Source organism: Alosa pseudoharengus, unplaced genomic scaffold, assembly GCF_046254945.1.
Source record: "Alosa pseudoharengus isolate Yale_2024_CS ecotype anadromous, Long Island Sound unplaced genomic scaffold, YU_APseudo_1.1 YU_APseudo_1.1_scf_22, whole genome shotgun sequence".
Classification (NCBI taxonomy): Eukaryota; Metazoa; Chordata; class Actinopteri; order Clupeiformes; family Clupeidae; genus Alosa; species Alosa pseudoharengus.
In genome coordinates this window covers 28,686,660-28,705,270 of record NW_027468680.1, presented here as the reverse complement: position 1 = coordinate 28,705,270, position 18,611 = coordinate 28,686,660, and the positions used below count along the sequence as shown (strand labels likewise).

At 43.9% G+C, this 18,611-nt stretch overlaps 1 protein-coding gene across 5 annotated transcripts in view; it reads right to left on the bottom strand.

Moving 5' to 3' along the window:
- sobpa (sine oculis binding protein homolog (Drosophila) a) overlaps window positions 1–13,196 on the bottom strand; it is a 74,833-nt gene extending 61,637 nt beyond the window's left edge. For 4 of the 5 annotated variants that reach the window (XM_076299602.1, XM_076299600.1, XM_076299604.1 and 1 more), the window contains exons 1-4: window positions 12,928–13,196; window positions 5,349–5,420; window positions 2,802–2,937; window positions 1,153–1,362 (exon numbers count right to left, since the gene is read on the bottom strand). In XM_076299602.1, coding sequence (XP_076155717.1) covers window positions 1,153–1,362; window positions 2,802–2,937; window positions 5,349–5,420; window positions 12,928–13,023 — 514 coding nt within the window. In that variant the 5' untranslated portion in view covers window positions 13,024–13,196. The remainder of the gene's footprint in view (window positions 1–1,152; window positions 1,363–2,801; window positions 2,938–5,348; window positions 5,421–12,927) is intronic. The other variant, XM_076299603.1, reaches the window with a different exon arrangement.
- Between the last annotated feature and the right edge of the window lie 5,415 nt (window positions 13,197–18,611).

Sequence of the window (18,611 nt, the reverse complement as noted above, 5' to 3'; positions counted from 1 at the left end):
TGAATATATGCAAGTCAGCTGAGGCCATTTTCACCATCAGGCCAATGGCTCAACAGTGTTGTCCTCAAACCTGCCCAAAATTCACACATCTGGGTGCAAAGTGACGGAATGGAAGCCTGGATATGGGAACACAGTTTGGGGACTAATGGCAGACATGCATGCAAGTCTTTCAAAGTGGCTACTCGTTGGTCTTTAGACCAACTGTAGAGAAGCCCACCAAGCTAGGTTAATCAACACCCCAGCAGAGACCATGAGAGGAGCACGTCACAGTAATTTCAGAAGATGAAAATATTTTCAAACAAAATGGCCGCCATGGCAGGGTGTTTTCCTTTGGGCTCCTCTGGCCTCCACCCCATCTTCCGCAGCGCACGCTCACCCCCAAGTCGTGTCGGCACGGGAAAAAAAATCTGGTAATTATGAGCGCCTCGGTCTCTCCTGGCATACCTGCACTTCAAAAGACCCTCTGTGTTCTACTCACAGGGCATATGAATAATTCAGCAGCTGAAGGGGGGAGCGCAGAGGGAGGAGAGTGCCGGGGGTGGGCAGAGGGGTGGGCGTGCTGGCCAGTGTTTGTCGGATAGTTAGCGAGGCCACACCATCTGTTTCCCCGGCTCTACACACGCGGTCTGGGGAGGGTCATGCCAGGCTGGGGAAACTCCTCGCAGGTGATGCCAGCACGTTCCTGCCACGGGGAGCTGATAAGTCTCCCGTGCCTCGGCGTACTCCCACAGCACAACGGAGCTCTCTGTTCCGCCCACGACCACGCGCACTTTCCACTGAGGGGGGGGGACACGACTAGGTTTGAAGCAGCAGTCAGGGTTTTTTTTTTTTCAACAACATTCAAGGTTCAGTCAGTGACCGGTCCTAAACATTACAAGATGTATAGGCATTGTTTAGCTGGCAAGTAAAGTCACTGAAATTGGGTCACACATGGACAAAAACACAGACACCACACACACACACACACACACACACACACACACAGACACAGATCCAGACGTTCACGGTTAGTTGTCACACCCAGACATTTCACATGCTAGTTGCTGGATGAAGGAGAGGTGGAGAGATCTACTCAGTTGTGTGTGAGTTGTCGTGACATGTATGTGACGTCAAGAGACATGTCTGAGATGTCTAAGCATATGAGGGTCTTACCAGCTGGCGGTTTGATCACTGGAGGTGGTATAAGGGGGACTATGATAGGCATATTCCCATGATCCTTTGTGCTGGGAGTGGAGGTGGAGGGGGTGGAGGAGGGCTCTGATGTCACTCCATTCCGAGGGGTAGGTGTGGAGCGAGAGCTGTTGGCATGGGGTGGTGAACCGGTGCTGTTCTCCAATGCTGAGGCTTTTGGCAAAGAATTTTCTAGAAGCAATGAGGGAACACAGATGGTCTCTTAAGATTAGGTCCGGCTCAATATTTTGTTAGGAGCGGCACAGTCTCAAATTAAACATGTGTGCATTACTTTTTCAACCAAAATGTGGTGGAAACCACTTTATAAATAATTTTTATGGAGAGATTGACTGAAAGACTGAAAACTTTATAAATAGCTTCGAGGCAGAGTGAAACTATTTCCAAAATGAAGCCACATTCAGATTTCTACTTAGTCACTACAAATAACAACCACGGAATTAGTATTTCCACTGCATACATGGACATCTTTTAAACAACGGAGGTGATAGTGATGGGGGATTAGTGTTGTGACAGTGTTTACAAAGCATCCCCCGAGTGTGCTCAGCGCAATCACAAGTGCACAGTGAGAGAGAGGCGCCTCCGCCATCCAGGCCTGTGGTATTGCAGAAGCATGCCGTGCAAGTTTGCGTTCATTTTCTGGCGCAGGCACAGACTGCCATCAGCAAACACCGCCTGGCCAGCAGAGTCTGCGCCACAGCACACAGACTTTACACACACACACACACACACACACACACACACACACACACACACACACACACACACACACACACACACACACACACACACACACTCACACACTCACACACACACACACCAACTGAATAAACGCCACTTTCCTGTACCTGCAGCCAACAAGAGGGTATTTTTTAAAAGGACGAGGGATGAATAAATTATCTACAGATTTCCAAAACCATTTGTCATTATAACTCAATGTGTACATGGGATGGGGGGTGGGGATGGGGGGGAGGGGATTTACGATAAATGAGTTAATTAGGTTTGATTGTTTTGTCCCTAATCTCTACGTTCGCAGTGAAGACGGTGGACAATAACAAAATATCGTAATCTGTGCGTCGCGGATTTGTCTGATGATGGAATGTAATTATGGGGCGAGCGCAGGGGCAGGCGTTGTGAGGTAGCGGCTTCTGCCACCGCTGCACCCTCAAGTCTAAATCTCCCTCCCGCTTCCTCATTGTGTCACCCTGCGGTCCCAATCCTCGCAGGGGCACCAGCGTTCACAAGAAGCTGCAGACACTTGACAATTTAAATCCCGCTAATACCCCCAATTTGGCGCGGCAGGGAGAATGTTCCAGATGAACCCGGGATCACTCTCTCTGCTGAGCTCATCTGGATTTCCTCCGAGAGGAGACAATGGGGGAAAAGCACTCGGACTTAATCATGATAACTTGCTCTGAACTTTGTGGCCTGTGTTAAGCAAAAATTGGATGTGGTGCTTACAAACTTGTGACTAACTTTCTCACCTTATAAATCTTAAACTGTTTCACTGTAATAATCAATAGATTACAAATAGCAAATGACTTGACCCCTGTGTCCATCTCTTATCAGGTGAGGTGTGTTTGCTGTGCTATTCCTGTTTTCTCCTCTCTTACCTTTCACCACTGAGATGTGCTGCCGAACCTCCCCATCCGGATAATTCCGGATGTCGATGTCGTCAGAGTCTCTGAGCTCCACCTTGTCATAACCATACCAGCCCAAAAGCTCATTCATTGTGTTCTCGGCAAAACTCTGTTAGGGGACAAAAGAGAATCCAGCAAACAATGTTAGTTTGGACAAAAGGAAATATAAGGCTTCAGGACTGCAAAACATGGTTTGCAAAACATCAACAAAATAATAACCCCCACACAAATGATGTCAAATGCATGGTTCATTCCACTGCACTGCAAGTAAGCAATGATTTGGGGTCATCTGATTTAATCCAGAGGTACAGTTCATTCAGCAATTCAACCGTTCAATCAATGGGTTAAATGGAGTTCAAAATTCAGATTTGTATGTAGTCATGTCCAAATGATTCTTCATCGATTCAGACTTTTCAGTGTTTTACAGGACAGTGCAGTCATGGGATTTAGACTTTGTACATTTTAACATTTTAAACATGGCCACAGAGAGACAGGTGTCCAGAGGGTTGTAACTTGAAGACTACATTCAAATGTTTCATCATATTAGCTTTCAACATCTGATTCGCAACACTGTATATCAACCTCATCCGCTGACTCTGATGCTTTTACTGGTTCAATAAGCAGGTTACGACTCATGACTGAACTGGGCTATATAAAATCTGGTATTCTCATCGGTTTCAGATTATTGGTGATAAAATATAAGATCCACAGTACATCTACTTGACAGGATTAATAAAGTTGATGGTTAGAGTTACAGATGAGAGTTTGATTTTTTGTTTCACACTGATGCGCTAGAGATGCTTGCTTGTACTGTATGTTAGGGATTCGAAGGCCAGCTCCCCTGTGTGGAATGGCAAACATTTTAAAAGTCTGTTACTGATTCACTATTGTCTACAGAGATGTATGTCAGCCTGAAAATTCCTCTCTTCACTACTGAATCTTGTTGAAGAGGCATAAATGAGAACATGTCTGCAAGTGGGAACCTTGTGGTGGAATGCACAGCTACAAACTAACTCACTGGGGAGGGTAGTGAGATTCAGAGCGGCCTTGTAACTGGCCATGGACCTGGGGTTTCTGTACTACCAATTCAACACAAGCTGGAAGTCATCATTGTAAACACAGGCAAGGCAAATTAACTGACAACAAGCCAGCCAGAAAAAAAAAAGATGCCCACAACGGCACTTTCTCCCTTTGTGCTGTGTCCACGTCACCTCCAGGAGAGAATGACTGTTTCTACTGCAAGGACTCACGCATGATCCCAGATTATACATTCCAGCAGCTAAAAGCAAATCATGAATAATCATGAATCACCATTTTACCTTGTTTCTTTCAGAAGAACACACCAAGGTACACAGTGGCTTACAACGATGCTCATTGGACGGTCAAGGCCAGCTACACCTCAGACATGTAATAATGCAAACTCTCATATCTCTATCTGACAAATCAGAGAGAGAGAGGGAGAGAGATAGAGAGAGTGATGGGCTCAAGCAAGTCAGTCTGTAGAGATGCTGAAATGTCTTAATGCTAAAAACAACCTAATTAACAACTGCCGTTCACTACCAACCTCTAACGGATGCTATTTCTACTGACAAGGCTGAAGCCCTCCAGATGCTACATACAGCGAATCACAACTCCCACACATATGGTTATTCTCAAATGCAAACAAAAGATGTACAGTAGAGTTTACAGAACAATAGTATCTGAAGATGTACAGGATGTAGCTCAACATTGGAAGGCGGATTTTTAGCCATGGTTTAGCTCAGGAACACTTAACACCTTTGTCTAATTTGACCTCTCACGTCTCTTCAGTTCCACATCAGACCTGCCGACGTCATGCCTGTCATCAACACAACCTGGGTTCTGGAGGAGTCAGACCTCCTGCTTAGAACAGAGACTGTAACCATCCCTCTGTGGGTGGTAGTCAGGAGTCTATTCTTACATCCCTTTCATGGTCAAAACCACGGAGAGCCCGCCACGGCTCTCGGCAGACAACCCTTTCCGCCACTTCAGTCTGTGAAAGACGTCGGTGTGTGGCACGATTTAAAATATCAGATGAACCTGCACTAGAGGTCCCACACGGTACCTCATAAAATGAAAACAAACCAGCAGATAAACAAACACTTTAACAAATAAATCTTTTAAGAAATGACTCTCAGCTGCCTCGTAGTTCTCTGAACAGGGCTGAAAAGGACCGGGTTCATCAAGATTGCTTCCTAAAGCTTGGAAGCTGCCCTCACCCAGCGTGCCACAGGTATACTGTAACACCTGGTGGCCTCAGCTCTGCTTGACGCTTGAAGATAACATGTCAATGAAAAAAAAAGAAATGCATGAAGCATAGAACCAGACTTAAGAAACTAAATAACATATAGGAAGGTCTAGTGTCTTTCCCCTCCCTTTGATCAAGCACTTAAGCACCCACACTACAGGGATGCTCCTACAGTGCTACTGAACCACCCACCTATAGCTGACATTAAAGCATTGTTGTGTTTTTATTTTTCTCTGACAAACTAAAGGGCTCACCATGGAGTAGGGCGGGTTGCCATGGAGATCACCCGCCTCGCCCGCCCAGGGGTGGGCCCGCTCGGCCCGCACCTGATGAGACACGAGTCATGTCATTACGTTCAAGCATTCAAATGTCAATCAACTGTCAATCAACTGTCAATCAGACAACATGAACTGTCAATTAAAACGCAAACGATCCATCATCCTGGGTGAGAGACACATCAGTTTACATTTCTGCAATGTGTTGAGATGCATCTGTTAAACACTTTTTATATCATGCAAGACGCAAGAGGCCATGTTGATGTAGAAACTCTAATTCACTCATCAGATGGTGGATTTATACTGCAGCTGTTTTGAAGTTTGCTAGAGTAAGTTTTAGTATAAACTACAGCCCCATGACATCCAAAGAACTTACACATTTGTCCAGTTGAGGGACAGACAAGTGAGCCTCTAAAACTCCCTCTCCCAGACATGGCTATGGCACAGGTCAACCAGTAGGTGTCTCTACTGATTCTAAGACCAGTACACAGGGGACTGTGTCTAGGCAACGCAAGGTCAGTTACAACATTACTGTAATAACAGCAGCCAAACAGACTGCTAAACATTCATCTCCATGTGCACGAAGGTCCACACCGGCACTGAATGAACTCACCGCCGAGGCTATTTAAAATGAGGATTAACAGTCTATTGGCTGCTATCGATGCTCGGGTCAAGCGCGAGGTCACCTGCTCATTGTTCTCGAAATTTTTCAACATATTCGACGAGCGCTGGGATGAACTGACAACTGAGATTTATACCATTTTGTCCCTGTAACCCAACCCACTTGCCTACGGGGAGGGGATCTGACGCCGCGCTGAATTGAAATGGACACCTCTGCTTGTGTTGCTTCATGGAATGAGCTCTCCCAGTTTGGAAACTGGAGCTGATTATGGACCAGCGGTGTAAAAGCATGGTAGCTCTGGTATGAGTCCTGATTGAGGGCGAGGGGCAAATGCACGGCGAAGGTGGCCTGATTTCTCCTGCACTCTGCCGCTATATCTCGTTCATTCGTTCAACGGTCTTCATCTGTCCTTTCTCTCCTCCTCTTGACTCTCCTTCATCTTTGACTTTCTTCATTTCATTGCTGTTGTTCCCTTTCCTCCTTTTTGTCCCCAAACTGATTCCCTCTTCCTTTCCCTCCTGCGCCCTTTCTCTGTCTCACACTCTCTTTCTCTTATTCTCTTTACCTCTCTGTGTCCTTCTCTCTCGCTCTTTCATTCTCAGTGGCCCTTCGGTAACCCTGCTGCCCCTTCCAGAAAACAGGGAGAGATAAAGAGTGTGGAACCTAATCCGGGTGGCCGCTCATGAAAGGGGAGTGCAGGAATGACCCACAGAGGGAGAAGGTTGGGATAGTGTGTTTCTGTGTGTGTGTATGTGTGTGTGTGTACGTGTATGTGTGTGTGTGTGTGTGTTCGTGTGGGTCTATGTGTGTGTGTATGTGTGTGTCTATGTGTGTCTATGTGTGTCTATGTGTGTGTGTGTGTGTGTGTGTCTATATATGTGTGTGTGTGTCTATGTGTGTGTGTGTGTGTGTGTGTGTGTGTCTCCTTCTCCCTGATGAACCTCCTCTCTCCAGGCCTTCTCCTGTATCACGCCCAGCTAAAGCCCCCTTATGCACTTACAGGCCACTCACACACAGCCGGGCCAGTCCAACGCCAACGACTCGAGTCAACGCGACCGCTCACGGCGACAATGGCCGAGTGTAACTCTCTCTCTCTCTCTGAGGCTGACCAGGGTGGTGGGCATTACTGAGAAGGCCTGATTCAGTCTGGAATCTCCGGCTTGCTACAGGGTTAGTTTTAGCAGAACAAATGTGTACAGTATGCCCTGAGGGACAGGGGCACGGCCATGCCCTAAAATGCCCACTCACGGTGCAATGCCACAACCCCCCAGAGATGGCACGATTACCATTACCCTATCTTTTATCATATCTCCCTGCCACTATACGGAGGGGCTGCTTGCCAAGCTCTTAATACAGATCTCTTTATTTCTCAGAGGAGAATGAAAAGGCAGCTATTTTTCTTCTTCTTTTTTAGCTCTTGTGCTTTACTCTTCTTTCTCCCCTCTCTCTCTTTCTTTCCCTCTCTCACCCTCTTGGTCTTACTCAGTGAGGGGTGGTGGTGATGGCGGCGTTGGTGGAAGGTGGGGAGGTGGGGGGCCGAATATGACACCGTGTGGGCAGAAACCAGAGTAGGTCACAGTACACCATGATAAAATTCCCTAATCCCCTCGCCAAGTTTCCCTGTGCGGGCCCTCCCTCAGCCTTTCCAGGCCCACACTTTTCCATTCCCTTGTTCACTGTCTCCTTCTCTCTCTTTCTCTCCCTCTCCTTCTCTCAGTCACTCTCTCTCTCTTTTCTCTCTTCTCCCCCGTCTGCTCTGCTTTCATTTCCCCCTACCTTCCTTGATATCCGATCCCGCACGGAGGCTCAGGTTTCAGTTTTTACAGCTTAGGCTGCCTATTGCTGTATACATTCCTTTCTCCCTTGCTCTTACAGCCACCCCCCCCCCTACACACACACACACACACACCAAACCCTCTCTGCTTTGCCCCCCCCCCCCCCACAACCCGATTACTTACTGCAGCTTATTTTACCATGGTGCACATGAAAGCGGCGCAAGATGAAGGAAACACTGTCAGACTGTTTGGTTTTTTGGAGGTATGATCCCTCAAAAGGGCACATTGTGTATGCGCTTCTCTCGTCTTTCCCCCCCTGTCTTAAACGACAAAGCCACTAAAGTGGAGGTGGTGGAGGGAGAGGATAGGGTTGGTGGTTGTGTGTGTGTGTGTGTGTGTTTGTGGGGGGGAATTAAAGAAAGAAATAATGAAAGGAAGAAAGACAGAATGGAAGATTGAAAGAAAGAGAGGAAAAGAACATGTCTCGAACTAGCGGGAGAACGGTCTTCAGGGGCTGAGAGTTGGTTTGCGCTCGTCTGAAGCAGTCAGTGAGATGCTTCAGGACGACGGGGGAGAGGAGAAGTGGGCGTGGGGCTGAGCATGGGCTGTGTGGGGGGTTGTGGGGGGGGGGGGGTGGAGACACCACTGAAAAACCTGGTGAACAGATTTTGAGTAGCAGAGAATAGGAGTTGAGGCCCCCCTCTTCTGCTACCTGACTCCTTCTGGGGATACAAGATAGAGAGATGTCCAATACAAACACTGGCTGTGTGGATCTGCTGTGGGTATTGGGCGGGAGCATGAAGTAGGCTAGGGATGGTGACTAGCTCATAAGATAACACAGACTAAAGAGTACAAGCAAAGCAAACAGAGATGCCACTGCACACAAATAGAGAACACTGACCAGGGAAGCCTGCACCAGCACAGCAGAGACCTCGACTACAGACAGCAGACAGAAACATGAGGGACTGTGGGAAGTGAAGATGACTTGATGTTCAGTAGGGATGGATGGGCTAAGGATGTCATATAAAGAGGATGTTCTATTCCTCATGAACACTAAATGAAGGTGGTGTTTACTTTTGGAAGATAGAGAGGAAAGCAAAACCATGAGCCTATTAACAGAGCATGTGTGACAGAGGAATGCAAGGATGCTAGTATTTGCTCGGGTGACACCCAGGGTGTAGGGGAAGCATAAGGATATAAAAATACAGGACTTCCTAGGCCATATGCTGACTATTTAATACACACACACACACACACACACACACACACACACACACACACACACACACACACACACACACACACACACACACACACACAATAGACACACACAACCGATCTAGAAAGGTAAGTTGTGGCATTAGACTAGAAATGTGTTGTCAAAACTTCATGGGTAAGCTTTTCAAATACGTTGTAAGCTACAAAGGATAAAAGAGATTCCCCATTGAACTGAACCAACATTTTACCGTTTTAAACAGTAAAAAAACAATCAAAACATGAATTATGAACCCATTACAGGTGTCTCCTGGTATTGCTGTTTCTATGCCAGGCATATCTACTCCAATGAGCTGGTTCCTGGTTTAATAAATCATTACCAGATAGAGCATAGAGGAAGAGCATGCAGGATACAAATGCCTCTCTGGGACAGGGACAGGGACTGGGATGGACCACAATGGTTTTGGACTGTCACTGCTAACATCAGAACATACATATAACAAGCTGCCTCCACATACACCATCCTCTGAGATCATGACAGACACTATACTCATACTCATAAGGTGAACCCAACAACTGCACTGGGGAGGGGGGCATCTACATATTACAGACTCTTCATTCAGTGGTCCCTTTATTGGAAAATGACACACTTCTGACTCTAAACCTTTAAGTGACAACAGTTCCTCCGGGAGCCACATCTGTGTCTGTTTGAGGGGCCGTGGAAATCACTGCGCCTTCTCCTCAGCTGCATGACTGGAGGAGCCCTCTCTCCGGCGGCCCCGTGCCCAGACTGCTGGGAGAGCCGATGCCGCGGAGACTGGAGCTCGTCACCCGGGGATTTTAAACAGCCTCGTCTCCGTTTAATACTTTACTAATTACTCTTTAATGAAAGCAATTAGTGCTTCATCACCGAGCCTTGTGCTCCCTCACTTTAGTGGGAAGGCTCTCAGAACGGATCTGTCCCTGAAGCGGACACAGGATACAAAATTCAAGTCCAGCCCACTCACCGATTGGCATTATAAGAGTGGCAAGGCTTTGTTTGGGCAACTGAATGGGAGAGAAAGGCTCTGGGATATCTAGGCAAGTTGCACACGGCGCAGGACAAAGAGAGACCTGCTACCCGACTCTCACTCCAGCGCTAATACAATAAGCTGCAACACAGCACTGATGCCCCATTGAGTTTATGCCAGTTGCATCCTTGACAACTGCTGTTATTCAATTTAAGACAACATAGAGTCTTAATCCGTTCAATTATGTTCATAAACACACAAGTGTAGGTTTGCCCTCTCTCTCTCTCTCTCACACACACACACACACACACACACACACACACACACACAGGCGCACACACACACTGGTTCTCTCTCTCTCTCTCTCTCTCTCTCTCTCTCTCTCTCTCTCACACACACACACACACACACTCTCATCACATCATCACAGACTTACACTTACACACACACTAAAAGCACACAAACTGTCACACATTACGAACAGACCCCCCCCCCCCCCATCTAACCCCCACATAGACATACACATAACATACACACACACACACACACACATCCATACATATATCCATATGTAATATACTGTAGATTGTCCAGATACCGGCCTCTCCAATCTAATTCATGTTCTGAAATACAAGTGAAAAAGTAAATGTTGCAACGAACAAAGACACGGTAAAACATAAAATCTCAAATTAAGCCACAATGTACAGTATGTGCCCACTCACACAGGCTCTCACACATACTAAGTCACAGACTGCATGCATTCAAGGGTCATGCATCCTTTAAACTCAGCTCTCATCTTGTCTGATTCATTCTATTTTGCACACATGAAAAGGTATAATCATGACCATCATTCACACAGACCATAAGCCTGAAGGTAAGGGTCTGAGAGTTAATGTGATGGCTAGAAATTCACTGATGTACAAAATAAATTAGAAAACATATCTAATTGCCTCATTAAACAGTATGTACACTACAGCCAACCTTTGATGCGGAATACAGCTGGTCAGTGAACAATACCAGTATTACATATCTATTACAAATGTATTGGCCATTAATAGAGCAGGTTTAATATCTTGGCGCCCGATGACCTGATTTTCCTTCGCTGTTTTGTACAAAGGTGGGTGGTTTTCGGTGTTAAGATTTCCTGTATGAGTATTTTAGCGCAATTTGTCCTAAGTTCACGATGTAAGCCTAGCATAGCATAAGAACTTTGTCTCCTGCCACAGACAGACACACATGCTTTGGGCATGAGGACTGAGGAGACACGGAGGGAAGCCGACTCCAACAGTTTGATGATGGTGATGCGGATAATTATCTCACTGACGAGAATAGCATCTCATAGATTTTCATTAACACTCTGACTATTGATTAGATTAGAATAAGATACAGTAAAAGCATGGCTAAGGATAAAAACAAATCGAAACCTAAATTCAGCGTAAGATGCGTCACCAACGGGCTATCAAAACATTGGGATATATTTCAGTTATAGTAACACCCGTCATATGAATAGCTTTTGCAATAGGAATATCTCACGTGGAAGTCGTTTTGTAGTTCCAGTCTATGTTAGCATCAACATTCGTACATCCTATATTCCGAGGCTATAGGTCTTCGTTTAAAAAAAAAAGCTAGGCCAAGTTGGCAAAATCAATTATGATACTTTACGAGTTGTGGGAAACAAAAGCATGCAAGTCAAAAGACGATTGGGACCAATGCTACAGGTCAATCAATATCTGTCAAATTTAGGAGTCCCTGAGGGTAGCTCAATGAAGATGCATCAACAGCAATTAAGCAGGTGCCCTGCCACCATGTATTTTATGACAAGAAACAACGAGGTTGTCCCCGTAGGATTCGGCAAAACTGTTTTGATTAAAACAACTCATGTTCGAATGTAGGCTATGGATTGGGTTGAGAAATACATAACCACTAATATAGGCCTAATATTGTCCACAACTGAATGGTAAACGGTGACAAGCGATATTGTAACAATCAAAACAGCCTTGTTTGTACACAGTGCCTTACTATAGACAATGAACACATGAAAACCCAAAGACAAAGATGCAACGTGTTTCTTGCGTGCTATGGTCTGTTCAGATTTCGCTTTGCTTTAAGAAGACGCACTCTCTGCCAAGCAAATGTTGAACACAAAAGGCACGCGTCACCCTAAATGAATATAAAGGCTAGTGCTTGGAGAGATAGTGTTCTTGTCAGGCGCTTTCAGCCAGACGCACATCTGGAATGCCTGCCGGCAGCACTACGGCTCCGCCACAGCTGGGCAGACATCGCTTTCCTGGCGTTCACGAGAACTCGTTTTGTTGATAAAATGCAATGATGTGAGCATACGTTAAGGCTTTCTCGGGGTCAACGATTTTCTATAGGCACTGTCTGTTACCGTCGCTTCCATAACAGCTTTGTTTTCACAGAGGTGGCAGCAGTAGTAGCCTAATCGTAGTAGTAGTACAGTGTTGACGCTAAGACTGACGCACTGGATTTTCCATTAACTCCACATAAACCATGCTAAAAAGAGTGTCGATAATGGGCTTCAACAATATGTTCGGTGTAAATTAATCTGCGTAACATTTTTGTTCCTGAAGCTCAAACAACAGTTGAATGTAATATATTTTTGCCAGCATTTATTTTCAACTATTTAGACAGTAAAATATGAATACATTGTTACTAAATTATTAATTTAAGACTGTTATTATATATGTGTCATAAATAGTACCAAAAATAAATAGTATGGTAACAGCGACATGTTCTGCACCCAAAAATCAAAGTTCGCCAATTATCCACAACATAGCGCGTCAATGAATCAGTCTCTATTCAAATCTGAAGGCGGAGCGGCAGACGCTTAGTGTTTCTGAAAATGACAAGCCTTAATGGTAACCCCGAAAACCACGCCGTTTCCCAGACTAGCTCACGAAACAGACAGGACCTACCTTCATCTCCTCGTTAATTTCCCGTTTCACGGGGTGCGCTGGTTTTCGGCTTCTTTTATTTTCTGGGGGTCTACCTTCTTTCTCCATCTCTGCCATTTCTTACAATATATTTGTCAATATTTACGGTGGGGTAGAAAATCGGAGCGTGTCTGAGGCGGGGCCGTTTCAGAGTTGCAGAACGGCGAGTGTCAGGCGCGAGAAGAGCCCCAGTGAAGTTGATGCTGCTGTTGCGGGCTCGCGATGCCCGGTTGAGTCAGCCATCTTCTGCCTAGTATTTCTCCACGGTCTGAACGCTAGTTGGAGTGAGCCTTTTCGGTAAGGCAAATGAGAGGTTGTGAAAAAAGCCAGACAGGGGGAGGGGCTTCGACTGTAACTCTATACGACGCGCTGATCCCGGGAAGGCTATTTCCTCCCAATTTTCCACAGATAGGTTTTCACTCTCGGCTGCGCGATATCAGTGAATGGGGAGCTGTTTATGCTGATCTATTATTCTGACCACCTCTGCATGCTTTGTTTCATGCTGGGGGTTGCCTGACATTTGGCCTCTGCCACAGTTTGTCATGGACAAAGGAGAACAATTAGATATTACACAATAATAAATCAAGAGAAATGTGTCAAGTACATTTGGCCTGTGTGAATGTGTGTGTGTGTAGTGTGTGTGTGTGTGTGTGTGTGTGAGAGAGAGAGAGAGAGAGAGAGAGAGAGAGAGACAGAGAGGGAGAGAGATAGTGCCATTGTCACATGTGGTCAGCTCTCAGACTTCATTGGGGAAGTTAGTGGAATCCACAGCTCAGATTGTGCTCTCACTGTGATTTCTTTCACAGTGGCTTGTGTGGCTTGCTGAAGTCACCGCATTGTGGCATGCCATTTTCCGACGTGTGGCATGCCACTCTGTAATCACCGTAACTCTTCATAAGCTTAACCTCAGGGGTTTCCAAACAAATGTCTGAAAAATGATTGGCCTTATGCAGAGCATTACCACACAGATGGCTGGTCACATGATAAATAATTTTCATTCTATCTTCACATATTCACTCCACCCTATTAACAAATAATTGGCCTTGCTGTTGGGATACTTGGTGGTAGTTACAACCAAGCATAAAAAAAGTCTGTTTCTACAGTAACATATTTTGAACAGAGGATTTCCAATACAATTAGATAGATAGATAGATAGATACTTTATTGATCCCTAGGGGAAATTCAAGGAAGGAATTAAGCATTGGTTAAACTCCACGCCTGAACGTTAGCCCCATAATTAGAAGGAAACAGATTAATTTGGGGAGGACCTTGTTCAATGAGTTATCAGGTGCACAACTATGAAGTCCTTGATCATTCAAGTTTTGATTTCCAACTTTTTCCCCAATGCAGATGAGAAGGTGAAACTGTTCCAAATCTGAATGCATTCTTAAGGATAGATGTATTTCTTTTATTCATTTCTAAACAAAGATAGATAGCTGCTGCTCACACACTATTTCAGACACAATACATCTGTGATGCCTACCCCACATACACATGAGCATACAAGAGTGAGTACTGTATGCACGGTCATTTGACCCAGAAGTGGTCTCATCTCCTCTTCTCTCGCTCATCTCCCATCCCAAAGTTTGATTTGTTCCAAGATGAAAGGAGGGCGCCATGACACCAGTCCTTCAGTCTGGGCCTGTGTCCTTGAGCGAATCTCCACGTCCCATCCTAGATCACTAGCAGATGGGCTGGTGACTCAATGAGCACATTGTTTGACACACGCAACCCCCCACTAGAGCCAACGAACATTATCCCATGATAAACAGTTACACTGTAGCCGGGATAATGTTACACAAATTGATACAAAAAGGAGGTGCCCGTATGTAACACAGGAGGGGGAATGACTGCATTTCTTCCAAATGTATTGGCTCTCTCCCGATTCAATTCCACAGCTTTTAGCATTGTGGATCAAGTGCAAAAAAATATGGTTTGTAAATATGAGTGAGGTCCTAATATGCAATGACAAACAAGATTAGAAGATGGAATTTTCGTCTCTTGGGGTTGAGTGAGTGGAAAAAGTACATGAGACAAACAGGGGTTTGCTCTCTACACTGCTCCATGCTTGTTTACAAACCATCTCTATTTCAAAAGATACTTATGGGATTTCAAGTAGAGGGGAAGTTTTACAAAAGGAATTAAAACAAGATACAAAACAGCTGGGTCGAGAATATCATTACAATTACAATCATCCGCTGCTGGTTAGTCAAAGATAAACATTGAAGTCTCAATCAAGAGCCCAAATAAAGCTCAGTTAATATGCTCATTGAGGCTGCATGGCAGCATAAATGTGTGGTTTACAAGATGTGAGCATGTCCTTGTGCCTATGTTTAACCATTAAAAGATTAGAAATAACATGCAGTTATTAGTAGAAGGTGCATTCAGGACAACATATGAAACACTTTTTTGATGTCACTTTACATCTTTATGACACTGGCACGAGCATTTCACATGGCAACTCAAAAATCAAGGTCTCCTTTGATTAAACAAGCTCAACTTATAGGTGGCACAGAGACCATGTCATTTATGAAAATTAATTTGCGTAATGCTTTTGAATTATATAATATTGACAGGACTTGCAGAAGTCTGTCAAGTTCAAAAAGTCACATTGGAAGACAAGCTATAAGTCATCTTGTAATCAGACAGAGTAACACTGAGGATTCGGGTCAGAGACCAAAGTAATACATGATCTAATTAATTTTTGTTTAAAGTTACACCTCCATTTTATTGATAACCATCTCTGACACCATTGCTGCCATTAAAGAGAGAGGGAGGGAGAGAGAGAGGGAGGGAGGGAGACAGAGCTGACTTGTTCATAAGGAACAGGAGGTGCCCCCTACTGCCCAGAAGGCCCGCAGGCTTACATGCAAAACACAAGATAATAGAACAGGGTCTTTATTTGGTTTATATGCATTTGAATGCATTTTCATTGTCATGACAGTAGGTTGCTTACATTGAATATTGCGTCTGATATCACGTTTGGTGAAATTATTGTTTTTATTCATTTTTTATTCATCTGAAATTTACATTTTGCTTTGTGCTGTGTGAGATTACAGTGCTGAAGCTTCAATATATATACCTTAAATAGTTTTATGATATGAGTGTCTGTATATAAATACATTTTACAATTGTTTTGTCTATCAAAATCACTGCTCAGGTAAGTCTGTAAACTCTCAGGTGTGACTGCTCTGATTGTTGTCAGATACTTTTGGTATGATTAATCACCCTACTACCAAAAGCATCTGACAACATACATACCAGCTCATAAAAAACAATAGTAAAAAGTAATAAAGTAGTAGTCATCTGTACTTCCAATTCCATATCATCAATTGCTACATGACATAAACATGACTTTTGATATGCATGTTCAACAGATCTGTAGTGTCTAAGAATAAAGTATATAAGTATAAGTATATATACTTTTTTGATCCCGTGAGGAAAATTTAGTCTCTGCATTTAACCCAATCGGTGAATTAGTGAAACACAAACAGCACACAGTGAACACACAGTGAGGTGAAGCACACACTAATCCCGGCGCAGTGAGCTGCCTGCTACAACGGCGGCGCTCGGGGAGCAGTGAGGGGTTAGGTGCCTTGCTCAAGGGCACTTCAACCGCAGCCCACTGGTCGGGGCTCGAACCAGCAACCCTCCGGTTACAAGTCCAGAGTGCTAACCAGTGGGCCACGGCTGCCCTAATCTTTACCTGATAGTAATGAAAACACAGTAATCGAACATTGTGTTCCCACTTCTAGAAAATAAAAACGACTTGCAATGCCTAACGAGACAGAACAGCAACTGCTAAAGACATAGAGGGCCATGTCTTATGTCAGTCATCAGATACGGAGCTGTGGTAATGAGTATACCAAATGTAGCCTCAAACTTTTCCATTGTGTGCTCTATTAATTCAATGAAATCCTGACCACCTAAACTTTGCTACTGATCTAAGGCAGCTGATGTATGATGTGTCCTTACAGTGTTTCAGTGTAATTAAATAACAGTTACAGTGGAGCTGACCATGAATACAGGAGCACAGCAGGATTTGTGAAATGACTTTTAAAAATAAACAGTATAGCAATGTGAAGCACTCCACACAGATACATTAGAATTGTTTGATATACTGTTGCAAAAGTAATCAGTAATAATTTTTTTTAACCAAGCTTACTTTTCTGAGATCATGAGGATTACAGGTCTGCAGTCACCTATAGGCCTATGTCCAGTGGTGTAGTCTAGTTAGCTGTAGTGGGCATACTGTGAGTCTAGTTATGTAGTGGGTATGTGATCAACCCCAAATGTTAATACATATCCTTGCCTATTTAAGTGGGTATACTGAGATGGTGATGCTTTTTAAGTGAGTATACTGCATAGTCCTGTGTATCACGTAGACTACACCACTGCCTACGTCATATAATTTGTTTTCTGCTTAATATTATTCTATATTTCAGTTTCCTTAAATATTTAGATGCATGACTATTAGGAATGGGCAAACTTAAAATGTTGGCATTTCATGTCATGGCATTTTTTGTCATCAATACAAATGACAATATCATTCTGATTTAGAAACACTGACATTTTGTGTTTTGTTTTTGGCTCTCAAAGCTTGTCTCACAAGCTTTGAGAGCCAAAACATAAAAAAAAACTTAAGTAAGAAAGGTAAATGTGAAAGGTAATGTGATATCTTAGGGTAGGCTAGGGGATAAGGGGTACACAAAAAATCACACTAATCAATTTGGTAGCCTATGTGCCTGTGTTGAAATCATTGTTTGGATCATTTTCGGTAGTAAGTCTACTGCTAGCCTAACATTCAATATTGCTGAATAGTATTTTGAAAAGGTGGCAAATGTTATAGTGTTAATTAACTATAGCCTATATGGTCCGCCACTTAACATGCTTTTGTGGGAATTTGAAACATGGTCTGCGCACAAAAAGGCCTATTGATTACTGTTTAAGACTGCATTCAGTACATTCTGTACACATCTGTATTGAACCTATGTCCTGTAGGCTACCTAAACAGTTTGGTACGAATATGTGTGGCCTACCTTTACACCCTTAGTAAACTATGTACAATATGATATCACACAATGGCTAGAGCCTAATTTACATCTTTGCATGTTGTCTGGTAATTCAAGGCCTGAGTTTCCTGTTAATTGATTGAAATAGTCATTCACTTTTACTAAGAGCATCCTCAGCAAACCTGAGATCTTTCAGCTTAAAAATGTTGACGTGTTTTGGTTGGATCACTCATCAATGGTGGAATCCTCTTAACATCAGAAGGGCTCTTTTTGTGACCAAGTCCAATTCTCACTCAATAACAATATTCTTTGCTATAGCCTAGCCTAGTGCTTGATGTTATATTATTAAATGTAGGAAAATAAATAATCCACTTACAATCACCAAAGTTTGGTCTTGGTCAAATTGTTTCGGAATTAATCACATCATCACCAAACAGCCTACTGAATTTATAAAATACAAGAAATGTGCTGATGTTTTGTGAAATAAGGATGGTGAAAATAAATAGCAACAAATCAGTAAAAAAATGTTAAAAATATTTCTAATTACTTACAGCCTGCGATGATCGGACTTCTCCCTTCAGTGCTCACTAAGAAACTCCATGTTTGAAAGACAAAGTGGAGCAAGCCTGTCCCCCAAAACATACAGAACTGTTC